This window comes from Nicotiana tomentosiformis, chromosome 1 (assembly GCF_000390325.3).
Source record: "Nicotiana tomentosiformis chromosome 1, ASM39032v3, whole genome shotgun sequence".
NCBI classification, from domain to species: Eukaryota; Viridiplantae; Streptophyta; class Magnoliopsida; order Solanales; family Solanaceae; genus Nicotiana; species Nicotiana tomentosiformis.
The window spans coordinates 13,770,230-13,790,902 of NC_090812.1; the positions used below are offsets into that span (position 1 = coordinate 13,770,230).

Consider the following 20,673-nt stretch of genomic DNA (forward strand, 5'->3'; position numbering starts at 1 on the left):
CTCAGCTCGTTCACAGTTCCAGAAAAATAGACTTGCTTTTCAAGTATATTAGTGAAAACCCAAATCTTTTACCGAAATCACCAAAATATGAGTACGTTTTGTAAAACTGTGATTTTTTCCAAAAAATTTTCAACAACAGATATGATGTTTCATTTTCAAATGGCATGAGAAAAATACATCTCTATGCCTACATGTCAATGAGTACGTGAAGTCATGAATGACGCAATATCGTACATCATGAGGAAAATGCATATCTATGCCTGTATGTCAAGTGTGCATGTCAATGCGATGCAACTCAGTAATAAAACTATATGCATACTCTCAGAGTATCAATTCACTCACTCCTCCCGGTCACTCAGTCCTCACAGTCACTCAATCCTCCCAATCGCTCGGCACTCGCACTCAGTAGGTACCTGCGCTTATTGGGGTGTGTACAGATTTCGGAGGGGCTCCTTCAGCCCAAGCGCTATAATCTGTACGGACAACTCACATGCTATAGTATCAACATCTGGATCCGCACGGATAACTCACGTGCTATAGTATCAATATCTGGATCCGCACGGATAACTCACATGCTATAATAAGCCAATCTGGCATGTTGTGGCGTGCATTCCGATCCCATAATTATCCTCACAATCAGGCCCTCGGCCTCACTCAGTCATCAATCTCTCCAGTCTCTCGGGCTCACAATATCATGAAACTAGCCCAAAATAATGATATGATGTATCAATAAATAACAGCAGAGATTGAGATATAATATGCAATGAATGAATATGACTCAGTATGAAATTACAGTTTAAACATATAATTCGACAGTAAAAATGACCTCAGTGAGTCCCAATAATACCAACATTTGCCTAAGCATGATTTATAATATGAGTCACAACTCAGTTTCTCTAACACATAAAAATATATGGAAGAATACAAGTTAATTGACTAAACAGCTCTACGAAATCAACTGAGTCTCAATTTCTATGGTGCACGCCAACACGCCTGTCACCTAGCATGTGCGTGTTACACCCTGTGCGTTCCAAGATGATGTAATAAATATGAGACTTGTTAATCATGATTTAAATAATTTTAAAGTCATAATATGGCTATATATGATGTTTGGATAGAAAATATGAAGTTTGGGAAAAATCGGATTAAAGTTGCGGAAACACCGACTAAGGATTTGCCTTATAACAGAGACTTTTGAGAAATAAATTTCGTGTGCTATATGAGGTCTTTTTGGGACATATTATATACCAAATTGAAGATATTTGAATGTAGTTTCCAAATCTCTTAACTATTCATTCATACGATACCCGGATAAAAAGTTATAAGGCGTTGGAAGAAGGACCAATGCTAGGGTGCCAAGTAGCACCTTTTGACTTTTCAAACAAAATGGATATTTATATCCTTATCTCATTTCTTTCTTCAATTTTCCAGAACACACAACCAAATAAGACCCCTAACTATACTCTTAATCTCTCTGCAAGATCTTCAAACAAGATTATCATCCCGGGCATGGAATCAAGAAACGATAACATTAAAATGATCCTTACGACGTAAGTATCGCTATATCGCCTCTCTTTTTCTTTGTAGTTTGAGTTTTGGAAGGTACTTCATAGTTAAGAAAATATGTATTTTCTGTATTTAAGTGTTTAAATATCAAGGAAGGTTGATAAATTCGTTTCCTAATAGTTAGAACTCACGGGACGGTGATCGAAAGTCGTGAGTTCGAGTTATTCATTTGTAGCGGACTGTTTTGTGAATTGTTTTGTGTTGCTGTTGGGCTGCGTGTTTTACTACTGTTTTGTAGAGTTTTGGAGGAGTAAGGTTATGGAGAAACACCATATAAATGCAGGGTGGTAGGCTGGTTGTTTGTCGTAATATTTTCAGGCCGTTTGACACTACTACGGTGGTCGTTTTGTGTATGAAGAGATTGAGGTGTGTTGGGCTATTTTGTAGTATTTTGTGGTGTATATAAGGTTGAAAAATAATATATACATGTTGATATTGTTGTGTTTGGTGTTATCTTTAATTTGAAGGAAGTAAGGATTATAAGGGAGATGCTGCCCGTTTTAATACAAAATAAGTTTGTCGTTCATTGTGCGATAGTTGTACCTTTCGTAACTTAATGATAGTATTATTATTGTTGTTGTAGATTAAGGTATAAAGAGGCGAGTTCAACTTGGTGATTGGAAATATTGTGATAAGGTATGTTAAGGCTATCCCTTCTTTCCTTTTGGCATGATCCATACGATACAAAAGAAACGAGCAAATGCACAACTTTCATAAATGACTCTATTCATAGAAGTACTAGAAGTGCCTATGTTCTTGATTCTCCATATGTCCTACTATCATATCGTCTATTCATGGGTCTTATGATATTACGAGAGATCTTATAGATTTACTTCCTTATACATTGCATTCATTTATACATGTACATTGACCCATGATCAGATGACGTTATATATGTGTATATTATATATATATATGGGATATAGAAAAGGTTATGGCGTTATATACGCACCACCACCTGATCAGCTGGTATACGTTGATGATTTCGCCCACAGTGGTTGAGATGATATGATGGGATACCCTCAGAGGTTTGATGATGTTATGTACGCATATACTTATGCATAGTATGGCATTTATACGCACATGCATAATATTATAAATATTTTCATGATTCACAGAGCTATTCAGACTTACAGGTTGAGTTCCTTACTCTATAATTTTTTCATGCCTTACATACTCGGTACTTTATTTGTACTGACCTCCCTTTTTTCTGGGGACGCTGTGTTTCATGCTCGCAGGTCCCGATAGACAGGTTGAGAGTTCTCCTAGTAGGCTATCAGCTCAGCAGAAGGTGTTTGTGCACTCCACTTGCTCCAGAGTTGCTTATTTGGTCAGTATGATTTGAATATGTATTGATTGGTATGACGGGGCCCTGTCCCGACCTTTATAATATTTATTCGTCACATTCAACCCATCTGAACACATCCCACAGTCACATCATACTTATCATATAGCCATTCAATCACTCATCGAGCCACAAATTTCACTCGTGGGGACATTACCGGACATATGGGTCCAAATGTACAAGTTCTCACAACCGAAACTGCCGAGTCTAAGCTGTGGTCTAAACCTGGCCTCAAGTCCTCCAGACTGCCTATCACCAAAACACAGAATACACATCTTGCACGTCATCCCTGAAATCATAAGCCGGCGATGCACAACTGATACCGAGTGCTCATATGCGCACATGAATATGTGGAAAGAATTCAAGGAGTTATGCTATAAGCTAAATTAAATCCGCACGATAAGGAAAGAAAGATGGAAAATTATCCTAAATGCCCTATAGCCTCTCGAAAATAAGTATGGACGTCATTATACCGATCTGCAAGACACTACTAGACACTTGCTCATGACTTGTATAACCTATGAACCTGGGGCTCTGATACCAACTTGTCACGACCCAAAATCCAACTAGCCGTGATGACACCTAACCTCACCCGCTAGGTAAGCCAAATAACAATAATCCGATTTAATTAATATTTAAGTGACTCTAATATACTCCCGAAGAACTGGTAGTACAAATCATGAGCTTCTAAGATTAGAATTTACAAGCTGATATGAAATAAATACATCATCTATTCAAAATGTACATAAACAGATTTTTATAAATCTAAGCCTACTATGAACAAGAGGCAGCTATGACCGGAACACAGGTACATCTTCAAATCCAGCTCTGTCGATCACAGCAACATCAACATCCAATATGTGCACGCAAGGTGCAGAAGTGTAGTATGAGTACAACCGACCACATGTACTCAATAAGTAACAAACCTAACCTTAGGTTGAAAGTAGTGACGAGCTGGAACAAAGGTCAGGGTCCAACACCAATAGCCAACAACAGTTCATAACAAATAATAGAAGAAATAAAAGAAGTAGCTCAGAGATACAATGCTCAGCTCGTTCACAGTTCCAGAAAAATAGACTTGCTTTTTAAGTATATTAGTGAAAACCCAAATCTTTTACCGAAATCACCAAAATATGAGTACGTTTTGTAAAACTGTGATTTTTCCCAAAAAATTTTCAATAACAGATAGGATGTTTCATTTTCAAATGGCATGAGGAAAATACATCTCTATGCCTACATGTCAATGAGTATGTGAAGTCATGAATGACGCAATATCATACATCATGAGGAAAAATACATCTATATGAATGTATGTCAAGTGTGCATGTTAATGCGATGTAACTCAATACTCTCAGAGTATCAATTCACACATTCCTCCCGGTCACTCAGTCCTCACAGTCACTCAATCCTCCCAATCGCTCGGCACCCACACTCAGTAGGTACCTGCGCTCACTAGGAGTGTGTACAGACTCCGGAGGGGCTCCTTTAGCCCAAGCGCTATAATCTGCACGGACAACTCACGTGCTATAGTATCAACATCTAGATCTGCACGGTCAACTCACGTGATGCACGGACAACTCATGTGCTGCATGGACAACTCACGTGCTGTAGTATCAATATCTGGATCCGCACAGACAACTCACGTGCTATAATAAGCTAATCTGGCCTGCTGTGGCGTGCATCCCGATCCCATAATTATCCTCACAATTAGGCCCTCGGACTCACTTTGTCATCGATCTCTCTAGTCCCTCGGGCTCACAATGTCATTAAACTAGCCCAAAATGATGATATGATGTATCAATAAATAACAGCAGAGACTGAGATATGATATGCAATGAATGAATATGACTGAGTATGAAATTACAGTTTAAACATATAATTCAACAGTAGAAATGACCTCAGTGAGTCACAATAATACCAACATTTACCTAAGCATGATTTCTAACATGAGTCACAACTCAGTTTCTCTAACACATAAAAATACATGGAAGAATACAAGTTAATTGACTAAATAGCTCTACGGAATCAACTGAGTCTCAATTTCTATGGTGCACGCCCACACGCCCGTCACTAGCACGTGCGTCACCTCCAAACAATTCACATAACACGTATAATCAGGGTTCATACCCTCAGCTCCAAGATTAGAGTTGTTACTTACCTCGAACAAGCTGAATCCAATGTCGAGCAAGCTAAACAACGCTCCGAAAATTCCATTATGCGCGTATTAACTTCCGAATGGCTCGAATCTAGTCACAATTAATTCGATTCAATCAACACAAATTATAGAAATTAATTTCATATTTATATTAATTTTTCCAAAAATTTAAAATTACACTCAAAAATCACTCGTGGGGCCCACGTCTTGAAACCCGACAAAAGTTACAAAATATGAACGCTCATTCAACCACAAGTCCAATCATACTAATTTTACCAAATTCCGATATCAACTCGACCCTCAAATCCTCAAATTAAACTAAGAGGGTTTTCTAAATTTTTCATCTTAATTCACTAATTAAACATTAAAAACAACCATGAATTCAGAAAATTTGACCAATATTGAGTTAAGAATACTTACCCCGATATTTTTCTTAAAAATCTCCCGAAAACCGCCTCTTTCCGAGTTCCAATTCGTCAAAAATGGAAAATAAACAAACCCTCGATAATAAATTTTTTTTGCCCAGCTGTTCTGCCTCGTTTTGTGTGATAAAAAATCTCTAAACTCTCTTTTGATGCCTCCAATAGATTCCTTGTAAAATTTCAGTCAAGTTAGGCTTTTGAATCACCTAATTTGGCTTTAAAATGAGGGAGATGATGATGTTTTGAAGATTTAAATGAAGTCTCAAAATTTAAGGGATAAAAAATGACATTTTCGTAATTATTTTACACCAGAAAATCAGCAACGAAAATATTTTCGTTTTAGCACCCAAAACTCATTTGGAACCTCCCAGACACAAACCACATATGCGTTTCAATCATAAAACACGCTACGAACCTGCTCGCGCACTTAAAATACTGAAAAGAGGTCATCTTGACCCGATATTGACCATGGTCAAACTCCAAATCTTTAACTTAACTAGTTTCTCAACCAGTGATCCAAAACACACTCGAGCCCCTCGGGACCCCATTCAATCATACCAACAAGTCTTAAAATACGATACGAACTTAGTCGAAATCTCAAATCACATCAAACAACGCTAAAATCATGAATCGTACCCCAATTCAAGCTTAACGAAACTAAGAAATTCCAACTTCTACATTCGATGCCGAAACCTATCAAATCAAGTCCGATTGATCTAAAATTTTGCACACAAGTCATAAATGACATAACGGACCTATAAAAATTTTCAAAACTGGATTCCGACCCTGATATCAAAAAGTCAACTCCCCGGTCAAACTTTCAAACTTAAATTTCTATTTTAGCCATTTCAAGCCTAATTTAACTACGAACTTTCAAATAATTTTCCGAATACGCTCCTAAGTCCAAAATCACCATACGGAGCTATTGAAATTATCAAAACTCCGTTCCGAGGTCAAATTCACAAAAGTCAAACTTTGTCAACTCTTCCAACTTAAAGCTTCCTAGTTGAGAATCATTCTTCCAAATCAATTTCGAATAACCTGAAAACCAAAACCGATGATTCACATAAGTCATAATATATCATACGGAGTTACTCATGCCCTCAAACTACCGAGCGAAGTGCAAATGCTCAAAACGACCGGTCGAGTCGTTACACAACCGAAGAGGTGCAACTCTTCCAGATGACCTTTCGCGTAAAACGACTATAACAAAAACGGCTATTTACATAAAATAAAACGAAAAAATAAAATCGGAGGGAAACTCAAATTATGTTATTTGATTTGGATTAAAATATTGATATAATTTTAATATTTAACAAATAAATTTGGTCAAAAAATTAACAATCAATCAGACCAAATCCAAAGCTAAGCAAGCGATAATGACGATGTGATCCTTGACTTCTTTTCAACTCTTTAAAAACTAGAAGAAGTGCAACTTTATGTATACCTAACAAATAAGATTTTCTCCTCCAATATGAGACAATGTTTCTTTGCAAACGAGGGAAAATCAAAATTTCTATTTTTTCCTGATTTGCCATTGACATGATTTTTGAACTAAAAAATCCAACAGGTTTTACTTTATCGATCTAGGTTAGAGTCCTTTCTCCTTGGCAATTGTACGGGTGACATTTACACGAATGTACGTTTTAATAGTTTTCAGGAATTTTAATTGTATATTAACTATAATATATTGGAAAGTAGTCAATGGTCTCTAACTGATCGAACTGTTGTTGTTTGTTGATTTGAAATCACTGCTTAGCAGAATTCGAACTCATTAATACTTTTATCTGAATTCGCCACTCATTTCATTAAAAAAAAGTATAACAAAAGTTAGAAAATGAAAACGTACTTTGGCCTAACCTCCTTCTAAACTCATTTAGCCTTTAGCTTGCGTGCGTTTGTTGCATCTGACTTATTGCAGATAAAAAGATACTGAGCACATGTGCGCTTTTAAAACAGAAAACAATATTTGGTCAATTATAATTTATGCATTACTAATTTTCACATAACTTAAGTACTGCTTAGATTATTTTATTCCTTAATTGGTATTTTTGATTATGAATATTAATCTTAATAACCTCTCTGACATTGCTAGAGAAAATAATTTTTGATGTGCTGAAGTTAATATTTTATTGTGAGATTACACTGAGTCTATTATTATTGTTGTTGAAGTTGGTATTTTGCCGGAAGAACTTTTTAAATTCTTTAACATTGTCAAAGATAATGTCACCGTTTTCTAGTTAGCTAAACAGGAAGTAGTACGTTATCAGTAACATTAAGTAAGAAAGCTCATGACCATAAATATTAGAAAGTCTTATTTGGGTTCCACTATTCTCAATGTGCACAATAATAAAGATGTACGAACGGGGAGGAAGGAACGCGTTGCCTAATATTTTTTGTAGAGTGGAAATAATTAGGTGTGGGGATACCATTGATATTTATGGGATAGCAGGAGCTAGTGGTACCTACTAGTCTACTACAACACAAGATAGAATTTTACAAAGAAATGGAGAACCGCATACAGTGTATACCTAACTAATACTATTGTAAACATTTAATTGAAGAAAGCGGCTCCTAACTGTGTGCTTAAATACACCAACCTAGTAATTCGTTAAAATTTGGGTCGGCAAACTGGCGGGGCGGGTTAAATATAGGCGGGTTAAAAACGAGTAATGTAAAAACGGATAAATTATCTGATTCGACACATATTTAATACGGATAGAAAATGAGTTAATCGATGGATAATATGAATATCCATAGTTTCTTGATTATGATCATTGTTGGGAAAATTCTTAGTCTGTCAAACTTGAGAAACCTCAATTTGAATTTTTACAAATATAAAAGTTAAACTCATTGGTTATTCATTTTTAAGTGGACAATAAGGATCTTATCCATATTTGATATATTTTTAAAAAGTTTATTATCCAACCCATTTTTTAGTGGACAATATGGATGAATTATTTTGCCACCACTAGGTAAAACTAATAAATCATTTAATTAAAAAAAGAGTCTCCAAATCTGCGTTCTTAAACACACGTACCTTGTTATTGTTAAAGCTAATAACTGAATTCTTAACCATATACTCAATTATCGCCAGATATGAAGCAGGCAGCAGCTTATTAGCTCATGTGATTGCTATAAAAAAAAAAAAGTTTTAGCTCATGTGGAACCTGACCAAAATATTCAAATAACATTTCTTTTTTACTTTATAGATAATTGTGGATCTCCAAAAAATATGATGCATAGCATGCTATCAAATTATTTTTCTTTGTGTCCCAATATTTCCAACCATAAAAAATAGTAGTATTAGAAAAAGTAAATATTGTTGAATCCAAATGGAAAAGCAAAAAGAAATAAAACAAACAGGCTTAGGCCGATCTCCGCCAAGCAATCAGGAAACAAGTAGAGTAAAAGAGAAGGTTGTCTTATAAAGAATGTAGCTGATTGAGGAGTTTTAATTTTTATACACAAAAAATAGATAATTGTCATTTCCTTAGGAAAATATCTAAATCAAAATTACTAAAACAAGAATTTCATCCTATTCAACATTTTGAAAGAGGAGAGGTCGAAAGGACAAAATATATTCTCTCTATTAATTTGGGAGAATAAGCACACACCAGGTCAACATGCTTGCATGGCCTTATTGAGGGTATAATTGTCATTACGTCTAGGCTTACTAGGATTTCCTACATCCTCGCTCAGATGCCTGAGAGACGACCACGTGCTACTTTGAATTTTGGGTAAACAGTGGAAAATCAAAAGTTTTAGGATTTTTCTACTGAAAGCTTGATTCAACTCACGCTCTCTTTCATCTCTCTCTATTTTCATGGTGGTTCTTCGAATTTATCACTGTTGCTGATTTGCGTTTTATCTCTTGGCGAGTTCAGTTCATATTGTATTATTTCGAGTTTCCTTCTTTTGATTTTGTCATAGTTGTGATGGAGGTGACAGTTATGGCTGGCCACGGCCTGATTCGCCATGGACGGTGGTTTTGATAAATTGAAAATTATTTTGGAGAATAAAGTTATTTCTTTAATTTACTAAAAAACTAGAACAAACCCAGTTAGTATATAGTAGGTCGTCATCGAAATAGCCTTCTGTAAAGTTAGCGTGTCTTCTGCTTCCCCGTTTTTCTATTTGGCTTGAAAATCGGCGACTTTGTTAATGGGTCATTTGGGGTGTTTTTCGCTCTTGGGTTTACTGTTGATTTATGATTAGATTTATGGCATGCAATTGGTTCGTAATATCTGCGGCAACCCTGAAGTCAGGTTCTCCTTCTAAGGCTTCTACCCTCTTTTCAATCTTTAGACATCTTCGTTTGTTCCTTCTCTAATTTTGTGGTATATATGATTATCCCATGTCAGTTGGATACATTTAATTTTTTTGAAAAAGAAAATGAAGAGTATGATTGATTAATTTTCATTTTAAATCCAATATTTGTAATAAATTGGGTCCACCTGGATAGATGGGATATGAATATAAAAAATTAATCTTATCCGACATCCAAATAGCTTATAATTCTGACTTACTTGAGTGGTCAATTTGGGGATTCATAATTTAATTTTTTGTGTTTAAGATTGATTATTTGTATTTATTGAGTGGCTTTTTAAACAAATACTAATACAGTGTTCGAGCCAAAGTTGCTGGGTTTAAATTAACCCATAAGTGATACATTAGATCCGCGCCCGATAAGTTTCTTAGACAATTTTCAACTATACAATAAATAGGGAAAGCCTCAAGAATTTAACTGATAGGACTTATAGAGCATCAATAACGTCATCTAAGCAATCAAAAGCACCCAACTTTAAGTTGTGTTGTACTACATTGCATCTTTCTGCCCGTGACAGAGTCTAGAATACTATGAAGGAGATTATAAAAAGTATGAATGTCACTCTCGAGATTACAACGTGCAGCCTAAATTAATTTTTGTCATAGTTGTTGATGGAGGTTAGAGTTATGGATGGCCACAAGTCGATTCGTCATGGATGATGGTTTTGATAAATTGAAAGTTGTTTTGGAGAATAATGTTATTTCTTTGATTTACTAAAAAGCTAGAACAAGTGCAGTTAGTATAGAGCCTTAACTGCATATAGAAAAAGAAGTTCAACATAGAGATTCTTTTTAGTCTATTTGGATGTGCTTCATCTTTCTATATGTTAATGCAACGGAAATGTGAATTAGGCAAATAAAAAATCTTAATGGGGCAGAACTCCAGATATTAGATGAAATATTTGATTGGAAAACCAGTTTGCTGATTCAAATGGAAAAAATTGTGAATGTATTAAAGTTGTCTGATGCAAGTAACTAATCTGTTTATGATGCTCTGCGATCAGACAATCACAATTGTATGCCATTTAATGACATATCAACTGATAAACTACTCGAGGTGTTCAAGAAGATGTTTGGACATCAAACTTCTGCCACGAAAAAGGAATGGCTGAAGCACCACATAACATTTGATTTGCAAAATCAAGACATGTGGTAGGATAACAATTAGCTGATCTGAAGGTATATCGTTGTTAGTATCATATGGTAATTTGCTCTGCTCTTTCTGCACTTTTGTTTTAATATATTAATCAATTATCTGAAGGACAATGATCATGGAATGCTATTTACAGTGCGAAAGGGAAGTGATTACTTCCTCCAATACAAGTACCATCAGAATGCATCAATTAAAAAGAGAAAAAAACAACTTCATGGTAGAGCTTGCGGACTTGGTCAAATGCAGCTTCCCTGTAGGTCATACAATTATTTAATTTACACACAATCTATGAAGTAGCTCTACATTCTTTGCATTACTTGTTTATTATTTTTCACATAACTGATAGGAATTTTGTTTTTGTAATAGCAACATAACATCTGAATTAGCCGACATTGATTGGGACAACCTTGGCTTTGGCTTTACGCCTACTGATTGTATGTATGTCATGAAATGTTCTGAAGGTGAAAACTTTTCTAAGGGTGAATTACATTGTTTCAGTAACATTGAGGTGAGCCCATCTGCTAAATTATTAAATTATGGACACGTTAGTTTTTACACTTTTGTATTATGATAGTATCTCATGAAACCTTTCTTATTCTTAAATATATTTCTTCTTTATTATTCATTTGAATGGTTACTGATTCAGCTCATTCGTCAGAGTCACCAAAAATGCTATTGGAAATATTAATAGGAATTGCTTGAAGGTTTAAAGGTATATCGAAAATATGACGGAAATATATTGTTGTTACTACCTGAGGAAAATGCAATGCACTTGAAGATGAGTGTTGAACGCACGTGTATGCCTTCACCGTCTGCTGAACAGTTTGTGGAAGCAGTAAAAGCCACTGTTTTATCACAAGAAAGATGGGTAATATGTTACTTCTCTTTAGTTAAAAATTATCTTACTGAGTGACCCATGCGCCCACTAAATCTTTTTTTCTTTTCTTATTGATTCCTCCTCCTGGAAAAAAAATGACTGTTTACATTGGTATTATTTACTGTCGATGATAAAGCTGTTGCATCAAGAAATGAACACGTGGAATTCTTTTGATAGATGGGAAATAATTCTCCTGCTAATCTACACTTTGTAAAGTTCTATCGTTCTTAAAGTTCTTCTTTTCTTCTTTGCATTTTGCACTTTACACTTTGGTGGACTATTCTGGAAATTCCACGTGAGCTTGTGCCTGGGAGATAATGACACCAAGGAAAATTACATTTTTCACTAACAAAAAGATTTGGTACAGAAATTATTATTTTTAAATGTTCTTTCTTACTATGAAGAACTTTAAGGAACAATCATTCTTCTTACTGATCATAGAGTTTCCAATTTTGCACACCAGCCGGTATCAAGATGTGTCTGCTGCTATACATATGCCACTGACTCAGTGAATGACAACGGCCGCACAGGTTATTTTGCTAAGACTATTTGGAGGTATTATACTAGCCCTGTAGAATTCTTTTATATAACCTTTTGTCAGCATGATTATTTTAGTGTTTAGTTATGTCTTTATTGGAAATAATGTAGAGCTGATTGTGAGACTTGCACTTTATTCAATTTGTTTAACTGAATAGCATCTTCTGCTTTACCAACTGCATTTCTTATGGTTTACACTCACTGTCTTTTTCACAATAGGAACCAGCAGTTAATCCTTTCCTTGCTGAATTTTCTTTAGAATCCACTCTGCGCCATGAACCTACATCAACTCCTGAAAATGATTGAGTGAAAAGATAAAAATAAAGTCAGCTTTGCGGTCATCCGAGTTTCGACAAAAGGTAACATCTTCCATTCTGTTGGACAATGCGAAAAATTATTGAAGAGATGTTCATCTTCGTGACTAATCATCTACCTTTTCTTGGCAGAGTTCTTTCAATACCGTGACTCTTAAAGACTTGATCATTCAAAGAAGGAGAATTGGATCTTTGAATGGACAACCATTAATTTATAAATGATATTACTTTATATCTATTTTACTAAAATAAGTTTACCTAATTATCATATTTTCCTACATGCAAGCTTTTATTCATACATTGTTGCTACTTAAAAACACTCCCATTAAATTGTACTTACGATGTCATTTCAAAATGGATCTATAAATATTAATATATAGGCGCGCACACACAATCACATAGAACATGTACTCATCATGGAGTACGAATCATGATCTTAAAGATCCTTGGGCCTTGGCTGATGATTTGTCTAGGAACATTCATGTCATTGGTGTATTCCTCCTACTCGATTGATGTTAGGAATTTCATTCTATCCTGTTTTGGCACACCGTTGATGATTGGGAGCTTCTTCCCTTACTCATTTGGAGTTTACATTCCAGTGGCACTTTGAAATATTCTTGCATATTCAAATTTTATACTGGTTACATGTGTTTGTTTAAGTGTATAAATGGAATGTTCAGTGTGCTTTCATTATTTTGTTCACTTTCCTTTGTGATTTAGTTTGCAGTCATTGAGTTTAATCTCTCCCTTTATGTCCAATTTGTTTTATCTTTTTTGTTGTTTCATAGCTCTTTCATTATCATTGATCATTTATGCATACCTGATTTTGCAGCTTCCTGATGGATTTTCAAACGGATATGACTAATCTGTCACGAATAAGGAATGGCTGAAGCACCACATAATATTTGATTTGCCAAATGAAGACATCTCGCATGACAACATTTTCAGTGTAATTCGAAATGCTCTCTACATTTGAGTGAAAATGAAGGGGCTAAAGTCCGACCAGAAAGTCCTGAGGAGCTCCTTATAGAATCTACTGTCTTTGCAAGTGTATTCAATTACCGAAAAAAGCCAATGGTTCAACACGTGGAAGAAGAGAACATATCCCGAATTCCTTCAAATGCTTATGTGAGGCACGAGTTGATTCTTCTGGTACTCTTTCGGACCAGTTGAAAGATAGTACTATATACTTTGATAGTAATTTTAAATTCTACCATCTTACACATATTTGTATCAACAGATGTTACTGCAAACCCATACGATATTTAGGTAACATATTTGCGGTCTTTTATTTCTCTTTTGAGTACACCTCTGTAATAGCTCTGCAGTCTGCCATTTCTCTACACAAGCTCATCCGTTGGAGATATTGTCACTGTACTTTTTACTTACAACAGTGTAGTTCTCTTCACGGGCTTTGCACGGGCTATCCCCACTATATATATATATATATATATATATATATATATATATATATATATATATATATATATATATAAGGCAAAGGAATAATATACAGTAGTGCATAAAGGAACATGGGAGAGTACTCCCGACATTCTAATTTATGTGGAAGTATTTGACTAGATGGGTGTTTGGACATAAGAATTGTAAAAATTCAAAAAAGTGAATTTTGTTTTCAAAGTGAAAATGGTATTTGAAAATTAGAGTTGTATTTGGACATAAATATAATTTTGGATTATTTTTAAATTTTTGTGAGTGATCTGAATGAAAAATTTTAAAAAATAACTTTTTGGAGTTTTTCAAATTCGAAAAATTTTAAAATTCATTTTCAAGTAAAAATTAAAATTTTTATGGCTAAACACTGATTTCGACAAAAAATAAAAAAATTCGAAAAAAGTAAAAAATATTTCATGGCCGAACGGGCTCTTAGTATGGAGTTTAAGAAGAAAAAAAAGAAATACTTTAGAAATTATGGTCTAAAATATATCATAGACATTTTTTGTAGTTATAAATTATTTCATTAAGAGTTAAGTAGAAGTTTAAAATTAAAATATTTTTAAATATAAAAAATAATCTTTTTGAACAGACTAAAAATAAAAATATGCCATATAAAATGAGAGAGAGGGAGTAACTAATATCTCAAATCACGTGCGAGCTTGCAAAAATCTTACCGTTCAGAACACACATATTAATACAGTACAATACAAATACATGATAGGCAAGAGCGGTTGTAGCTCTTAAGCTGCGAATTTATTCTGACCCAGTATAATATCAATATATATATAAATATTGTATACGGTCGAATCCGAGTTTGTCCTTCATATAATTAGTCGAGATTGGAACGTGATAAACCAAGAGTCGTCATTGTAACATCGAGATCAGAAGTAAAGTCAGGTTATCGAGCTCAAGATACGAGCTCGAGTTAAAATCGAGCTATGACATGAAGTAGTGTTATCGAACTCAAGACTCAAAGACCAACCAACACTACAAGAAATAGGGGATACGACGATATTATATAAATGTCGTATTATGGTGCTTAAATGTCACAAATTTAATTGCCGACATTTAATTTACATTTGTCCTAAATGTCATAAATTTGAATGTCTTGGGAATTTTTCGACATTTAATAAAAGTCACAAATCTATTTGCGACATTTATTTACAACTTTTATACAAATGTCACTTGAATTTTCTGACATTTAAGGTAATGTTGGTAAAAGATTTACGACGTTTATTATAATCGTTAAGAAATGTCACATTTAATTTCAAACATTTAGGTTAATGTCAATAAAACATTTACGACATTCCTTTAGAACTTTATGAAATGTCATTAAATTTTCTGACAATTTCCTGAAAATTTATAATAATCATTTATTGAGTTCATTATTCATGACACTAATACATATTCATACATTTGTAAATATCAAACATCATACACAGTGTACAAGCACAAATGATATGTAAAGTGAATGCTTTTAGTAATGCATCCAAAGAACAAAAGTAGTGATAGACTAATTCTACTCTGTACAAATTTGAACAATTTAAAAGATGTCAACACACAACTACACTAAGATCGTTCATAACTCAAATAATTCCCTTAACTTGCACAATAAATATAGCGACAACTATTCGGGGATCCATCTTTTCACAACTCAAGATTCTCTTGTCAGTAATTAAACTGACATCCTTCAAATGCTGCACAAAAAGTCCACATAAGAAAGAATTATAACAATATAATAAAGAAAAAAAGGTAAAAGTGTCTTGCATATGTTTTTCAACTACATTATTACTAGTAATCCAGATTGTAAACCGGGAAGAATTATTACAATAGTGCTTTGATCGTTTAAAGAATTCAAAGCTAAGAACTTTACCAGGAACCAGACAAACTATTGCAACTCAGTTTTGTGTAAGCTATTGCATTATGCTGCATCTGATACAGAAACAAAGAACATCAGTTAGAAGAAATTGCCCAAAGCAACAAAGAACTCATAAAACTTCTATTAAACAGAGGATAAGTGGTCACCTTCATAAACCTGGATCTATCTTTTTCCAAAATTGATACTATACTAGAAAAGTTAACCTATTCAACTACCATAAGGCAAGACATTTTCAAAAGTCATGTTTAAACTTAAACATGAGGAAGAAAAAGTGTCAAAATCTCAAAAGAATGCCAACTTGTCTTATTCTTTTGGCAACTCATTTAGAAAGCCAAAATTGAATAAGGTATGTCATGACTACATTACCACTTATTAGTGTCGTGCATGTTAACATCCATCTTGGGGTGACATAAAACGTACGAGGAAGGGATAAAACAATACTTTTATAATATCATAACTATAGCCGATAAGATCCTTAAAGATTTAACTACTCTACTCCATAAAGTGTCTCAAAAAAGATAAGCTATAATTTATTAAGAGTTCATTTCTATAGTATTCAAAAAGGCCTCTCGGGAATGGATAAGCTAATTTGTTTTCTTCTAACTAATGAGGTGATAAGTAAATCTAATATTATTGATTTTAAATGGTAAAAAGTAGATCTGATCAAGAAGTTTTCATACACTCCGAGGTTACAATAATTCTTTAATAGTTACTAGTATGATACACAAGGCATCTGCAACCAAGGAGGAGCTAATCAAATAAAAAACTATTGATTACGAGTAAAATCAGATGTCATAAAGAATTTTTATATATTCTAATATTACCAAAATTCTTACACAATAAAACTCACAGCACCTACAGCAATTTTAACAGCCTTGTAGGGGCATCATCCGATTATAAAAAGGTTTACCAGTTCTCTTTAATAACAAAAAACTGAACCGTTCAAATTTTTATGGATGTTGTAAAAAATCCAAGGTTAAATGGTGTCTTAAAATTCACTCCAAGCCTACAGACAAGGTTGGTGAGAAAAAATAGGCTAACTGAAATTCTACAGCCAATTTTGCAAACCCGAACAATTACACTCATCTAACCTTATGGAACTATCCAATAGCAAGTCCGTAAATTCTTTAATTTTACCAAAAGCAACTAAAGAGGAAAGAGGGAAAATTTGATTAACTATTAGATTACTTTCCGTCGGAAGTAGTGAAAATTGAAATAGGCCTTACGAACAACAGCTTGAACAACACCAATCTGTAACGAAAAAGCCACAACAATTTAAACCCAAGTTACATGCATCTAAACCCTAGAACACACACCAGTATTCACCCACCGACAGAGCCTATCATTCTAAATATCAAATATTCAACAATAGAAGTAATTAAAAAGAAAAACATATAAAAAACAAACCATTGAACGAATTATTTAGGTATATTCGGGTAAGATTGATAAATTGTAAAAAAAGAATATATAGGAGTGGCAGAAAAAGATATAGATATAAAAATTGCTATCGAGATAGAGAGAGAGTTCGGATTACCTCATGATGGTGGCCGGTGATGGTGGGGTAGAAGGGAAAGTACGACAATGGTTCGGAACAAACTGACGGCGTGGTGAGCAAAGGGAATTTTAGTGAGTAAAAACGAATTGCGGGGATTGAATTATTAGTAATCTTTTAGAGGGAATCAGGGGAATAACTTACGTTTTACCTTTTAAAAATTAATATCTTTTTAGTGGCTATTCCCTCCAAATGTTGACGGATATTATGACATTAAAACAAAAGGGTCACTAATTGCCATCTAATAAATGACTTTTAAGTTAACGGTCGCAACATTTTGTGACCTTTTTCTCCAAATATCATTGTTTTGTGAGAAAATTATACATTTTCTGACATTTATGTTAAATGTTATTAAATAAATATCGTCGTATCCATGATTTCTTGTAGTGCAATACCGAGCTCGAGTCAATATCGAGTTCGAGATCCAGAGATCGAACGATACCGAGACCGACCAAGATCGAGCTAAGAGACAAAGAGCCGTTGTAGCCGCACCAGGGATAGAATCTCGGCGAGAATTAAGGAAAAATTAATCAACTAATCTATCATGGGATCTCCACTATATATTTTTTATTATATCCAAAGTAGGATTCTTTCACTATATTAAGAGTGAGTATTATTTATGTAAAGGGGGAGATTGAACATCTAGAGAAGAAAACATTGATGCACTCACATTCTAAAGATTAGTACATTGATATATAGTTGAGATTATCCCCTTTTGAGCTTGGACATTGATTCATGTCGCTTGTTTATAAATCATTCTCTACTCAATTTGGTTTGTATTTCGTTCCTTTTTTACAGTCAATATTCGATATATATTTCTACTTAAACTTTTCTAATTTGTACCAAGTCATATCACGTATCCTTAGAACTACGTATAAATTCAACTTTATCCGTTTTTCGGGTAAACAGTTTGGCGCCCACCGTGGGGCTAAGGGTAATAGTAATTATTTGGTACGAATCTCTGTGAAACACGCTATTTTTATACTTGCTCTTGGAAATGCCTTTGATTCCATGCTGAAAATGATGAATTCTCAATTAATGGCCATACCTATCGACAACGAAGTTGGCCTTCAAGATGAGAACAACAACTTAACCCCCGGGGGTGAAAGGCCACTCGTCGATCCCGTTGGAGCTTGGGTCGAAGAGCCAATAGACGTTAATTCACATGTGGCCATCGAGGCAAACCAACGTTCCGACCCTGAAAATAGCATTCATGGTGGAACTCGATCTGCAGCTCGAAATACCCAAAACGCTAAGGAAAACGGAATCAGCTTGCGTATGATTTTCAAAATATTGCAAGCTCAACAAGTAGCAATAGCCTAGTTGTAGAGCCAAACCCAGGCACCGACCAGGCTCGAGCCCAGTCCACCCCAATAAGTCACCCACAAAACGGGGCCAGCTATAGTGAGGTCAAATGAGCAAGAATCGGGGACTAATCCCGAAATCGTTAAAATGTTCGAGGAACTGACAAAACGAATAGAGTCAGGAGAAAGGAGGAGTGAAGCAAACGATAAAAAAGTGGAAACTTATAATTCCAGGGTTGAAGCACCACCAATATTAAAGGGTTTGGATTCCAAAATATTCGTACAAAAGCCCTTCCCCCCGAGCGCGGCTCCAAAACCGATCCCCAAGAAGTTCCGCATGCCCGAAATTTCTAAATATAATGGAATGACCGACCCCAACGAACAAGTCACCTCTTACACCTATTCCATCAAAAGGGAACAATTTAGAAGACGACGAGATCGAATCCGTATTATTGAAATTTTTTGGTGAAACCCTGTCAAAAGGAGCAATGATATGGTATCATAATTTACCGTCTAACTCTATTGATTCTTTTGCTATGCTTGTAGATTCTTTTGTAAAAGCACACATGGAATGAATGCTAAGAGAAACCAGGAAGTCAGACCTTTTCAAGGTAAGACAAAAAGATAACGAGATGTTGAGAGAATTCGTAACTCGTTTCCAAATGGAACGAATGGACCTACCACCAGTCATGGCGATTGGGTTGTTCAAGATTTCACTCAAGGTCTGAACGAACGAAGCTCGATAGCTTCACGACGGTTGAAGCAAAACCTGATCGAGTAACCAGCTATTACCTGGGCCTATGTTCACAATCGGTATCAATCGAAGATTAGAGTCGAAGATGACCAGTTGGGTTCTGGGTCCGTTATTAAAAGGGACATCAACATAGAACAAAGGTCGATCAGGGACCGATACCAAGACGTAACCTCATACAAAGTAATAAAATAAGTGATCGAGGCCAAGAGTCTTGGTGGCTAATGAACAAGAATAGGTTCGACAAGCATATTGGACCTAAGGAAGCACCGCGGTTATCAGAATTTAACTTCAACATCGATGCATCCACCATCGTGTCGGCTATCGGACACATCAAAGATACTAAATGGCCTCGACCTCTACAGACTGATCTAACCTAGAGGAATCCCAATCAAATGTGTGAATATCATGGCACTCATGGCCATAGAATGGAAGATTGCAGGCAATTGAGAGAGGAGGTAGCCCGGTTATTCAATAAAGGGCACCTTCGAGAATTTTTAAGTGACCGGGCCAAAAACCATTTCATAAACAGGGATTTCAGAAGACAAAAATTAACAAGAAGAGCCACAACACACCATCCACATGATCATCATTGGGATCAATATCCCCAGGGGTCGGTGCTTAAACGCATTAAGATGTCGATTGAAAGAGAGAAGCGATCTCGATCTCATGATTACAAACCTAAAGGAATCTTGTCCTTTAGTGATGAAGACGCATAAGGAATCATGCAACCCCATAACAATGCACTGGTAATATCTGTACTTATGAATAAAACTCAAGTTAAGTGTGTGCTAATTGATCCAGGTAGTTCAGCCAACATTATTAGATCGAAGGTCGTAGAGCAACTCGGTCTATAGGACCAGGTCGTGCCCGCAACCCTGGTTCTAAACGGATTCAATACGGCATGTGAAACTACTAAGGGCGAGATAATCCTGCCAATAAACATGGTCGGGACCATCCAAGAAACGAAGTTCCACGTGATCGAAGGCGACACTAGGTATAACACTATTTTTGGAAGGTAGTGGATCTACAAT

The 20,673-nt window shown here is 35.1% G+C and overlaps 1 protein-coding gene and 2 long non-coding RNA genes across 32 annotated transcripts; 2 read left to right on the top strand and 1 right to left on the bottom strand.

Moving 5' to 3' along the window:
* Positions 1-1,447: 1,447 nt before the first annotated feature.
* LOC138893377 (uncharacterized) lies at positions 1,448-7,149 on the top strand. The gene is made up of 3 exons (XR_011408759.1): positions 1,448-1,550; positions 2,150-2,202; positions 2,805-7,149. It is a non-coding gene; the product is annotated as an uncharacterized lncRNA (long non-coding RNA).
* Positions 7,150-9,129: 1,980 nt separating this feature from the next.
* Positions 9,130-13,993, top strand: LOC104105080 (branched-chain amino acid aminotransferase 2, chloroplastic-like). Of its 30 annotated transcripts, none has more exons than XR_688256.4 (8): positions 9,145-9,756; positions 10,822-10,996; positions 11,079-11,227; positions 11,337-11,478; positions 11,662-11,838; positions 12,311-12,402; positions 12,604-12,743; positions 13,531-13,993. XR_688256.4 is itself a non-coding variant. In XM_009613318.4 (6 exons), exons 2-6 carry the CDS (start codon positions 11,094-11,096, stop codon positions 12,660-12,662), a joined length of 564 nt encoding a protein of 187 aa, XP_009611613.1. In that variant the 5' UTR covers positions 9,132-10,996; positions 11,079-11,093; the 3' UTR covers positions 12,663-13,993. The 30 variants fall into 30 exon arrangements, 2 of the variants coding, with proteins under 2 accessions (XP_009611613.1, XP_009611612.1); XR_011408751.1 differs by having other exon boundaries at positions 9,146-9,756; positions 10,822-11,020; positions 11,107-11,227; XR_011408753.1 differs by having other exon boundaries at positions 9,152-9,756; positions 10,822-11,020; positions 11,107-11,223; positions 11,629-11,838.
* Positions 13,994-15,501: 1,508 nt separating this feature from the next.
* On the bottom strand, positions 15,502-17,731 carry LOC104105079 (uncharacterized). Its single transcript, XR_688254.4, has 3 exons — positions 17,567-17,731; positions 16,027-16,085; positions 15,502-15,850 (listed from the first exon to the last, which is right to left on the bottom strand). It is a non-coding gene; the product is annotated as an uncharacterized lncRNA (long non-coding RNA).
* Positions 17,732-20,673: the final 2,942 nt, after the last annotated feature.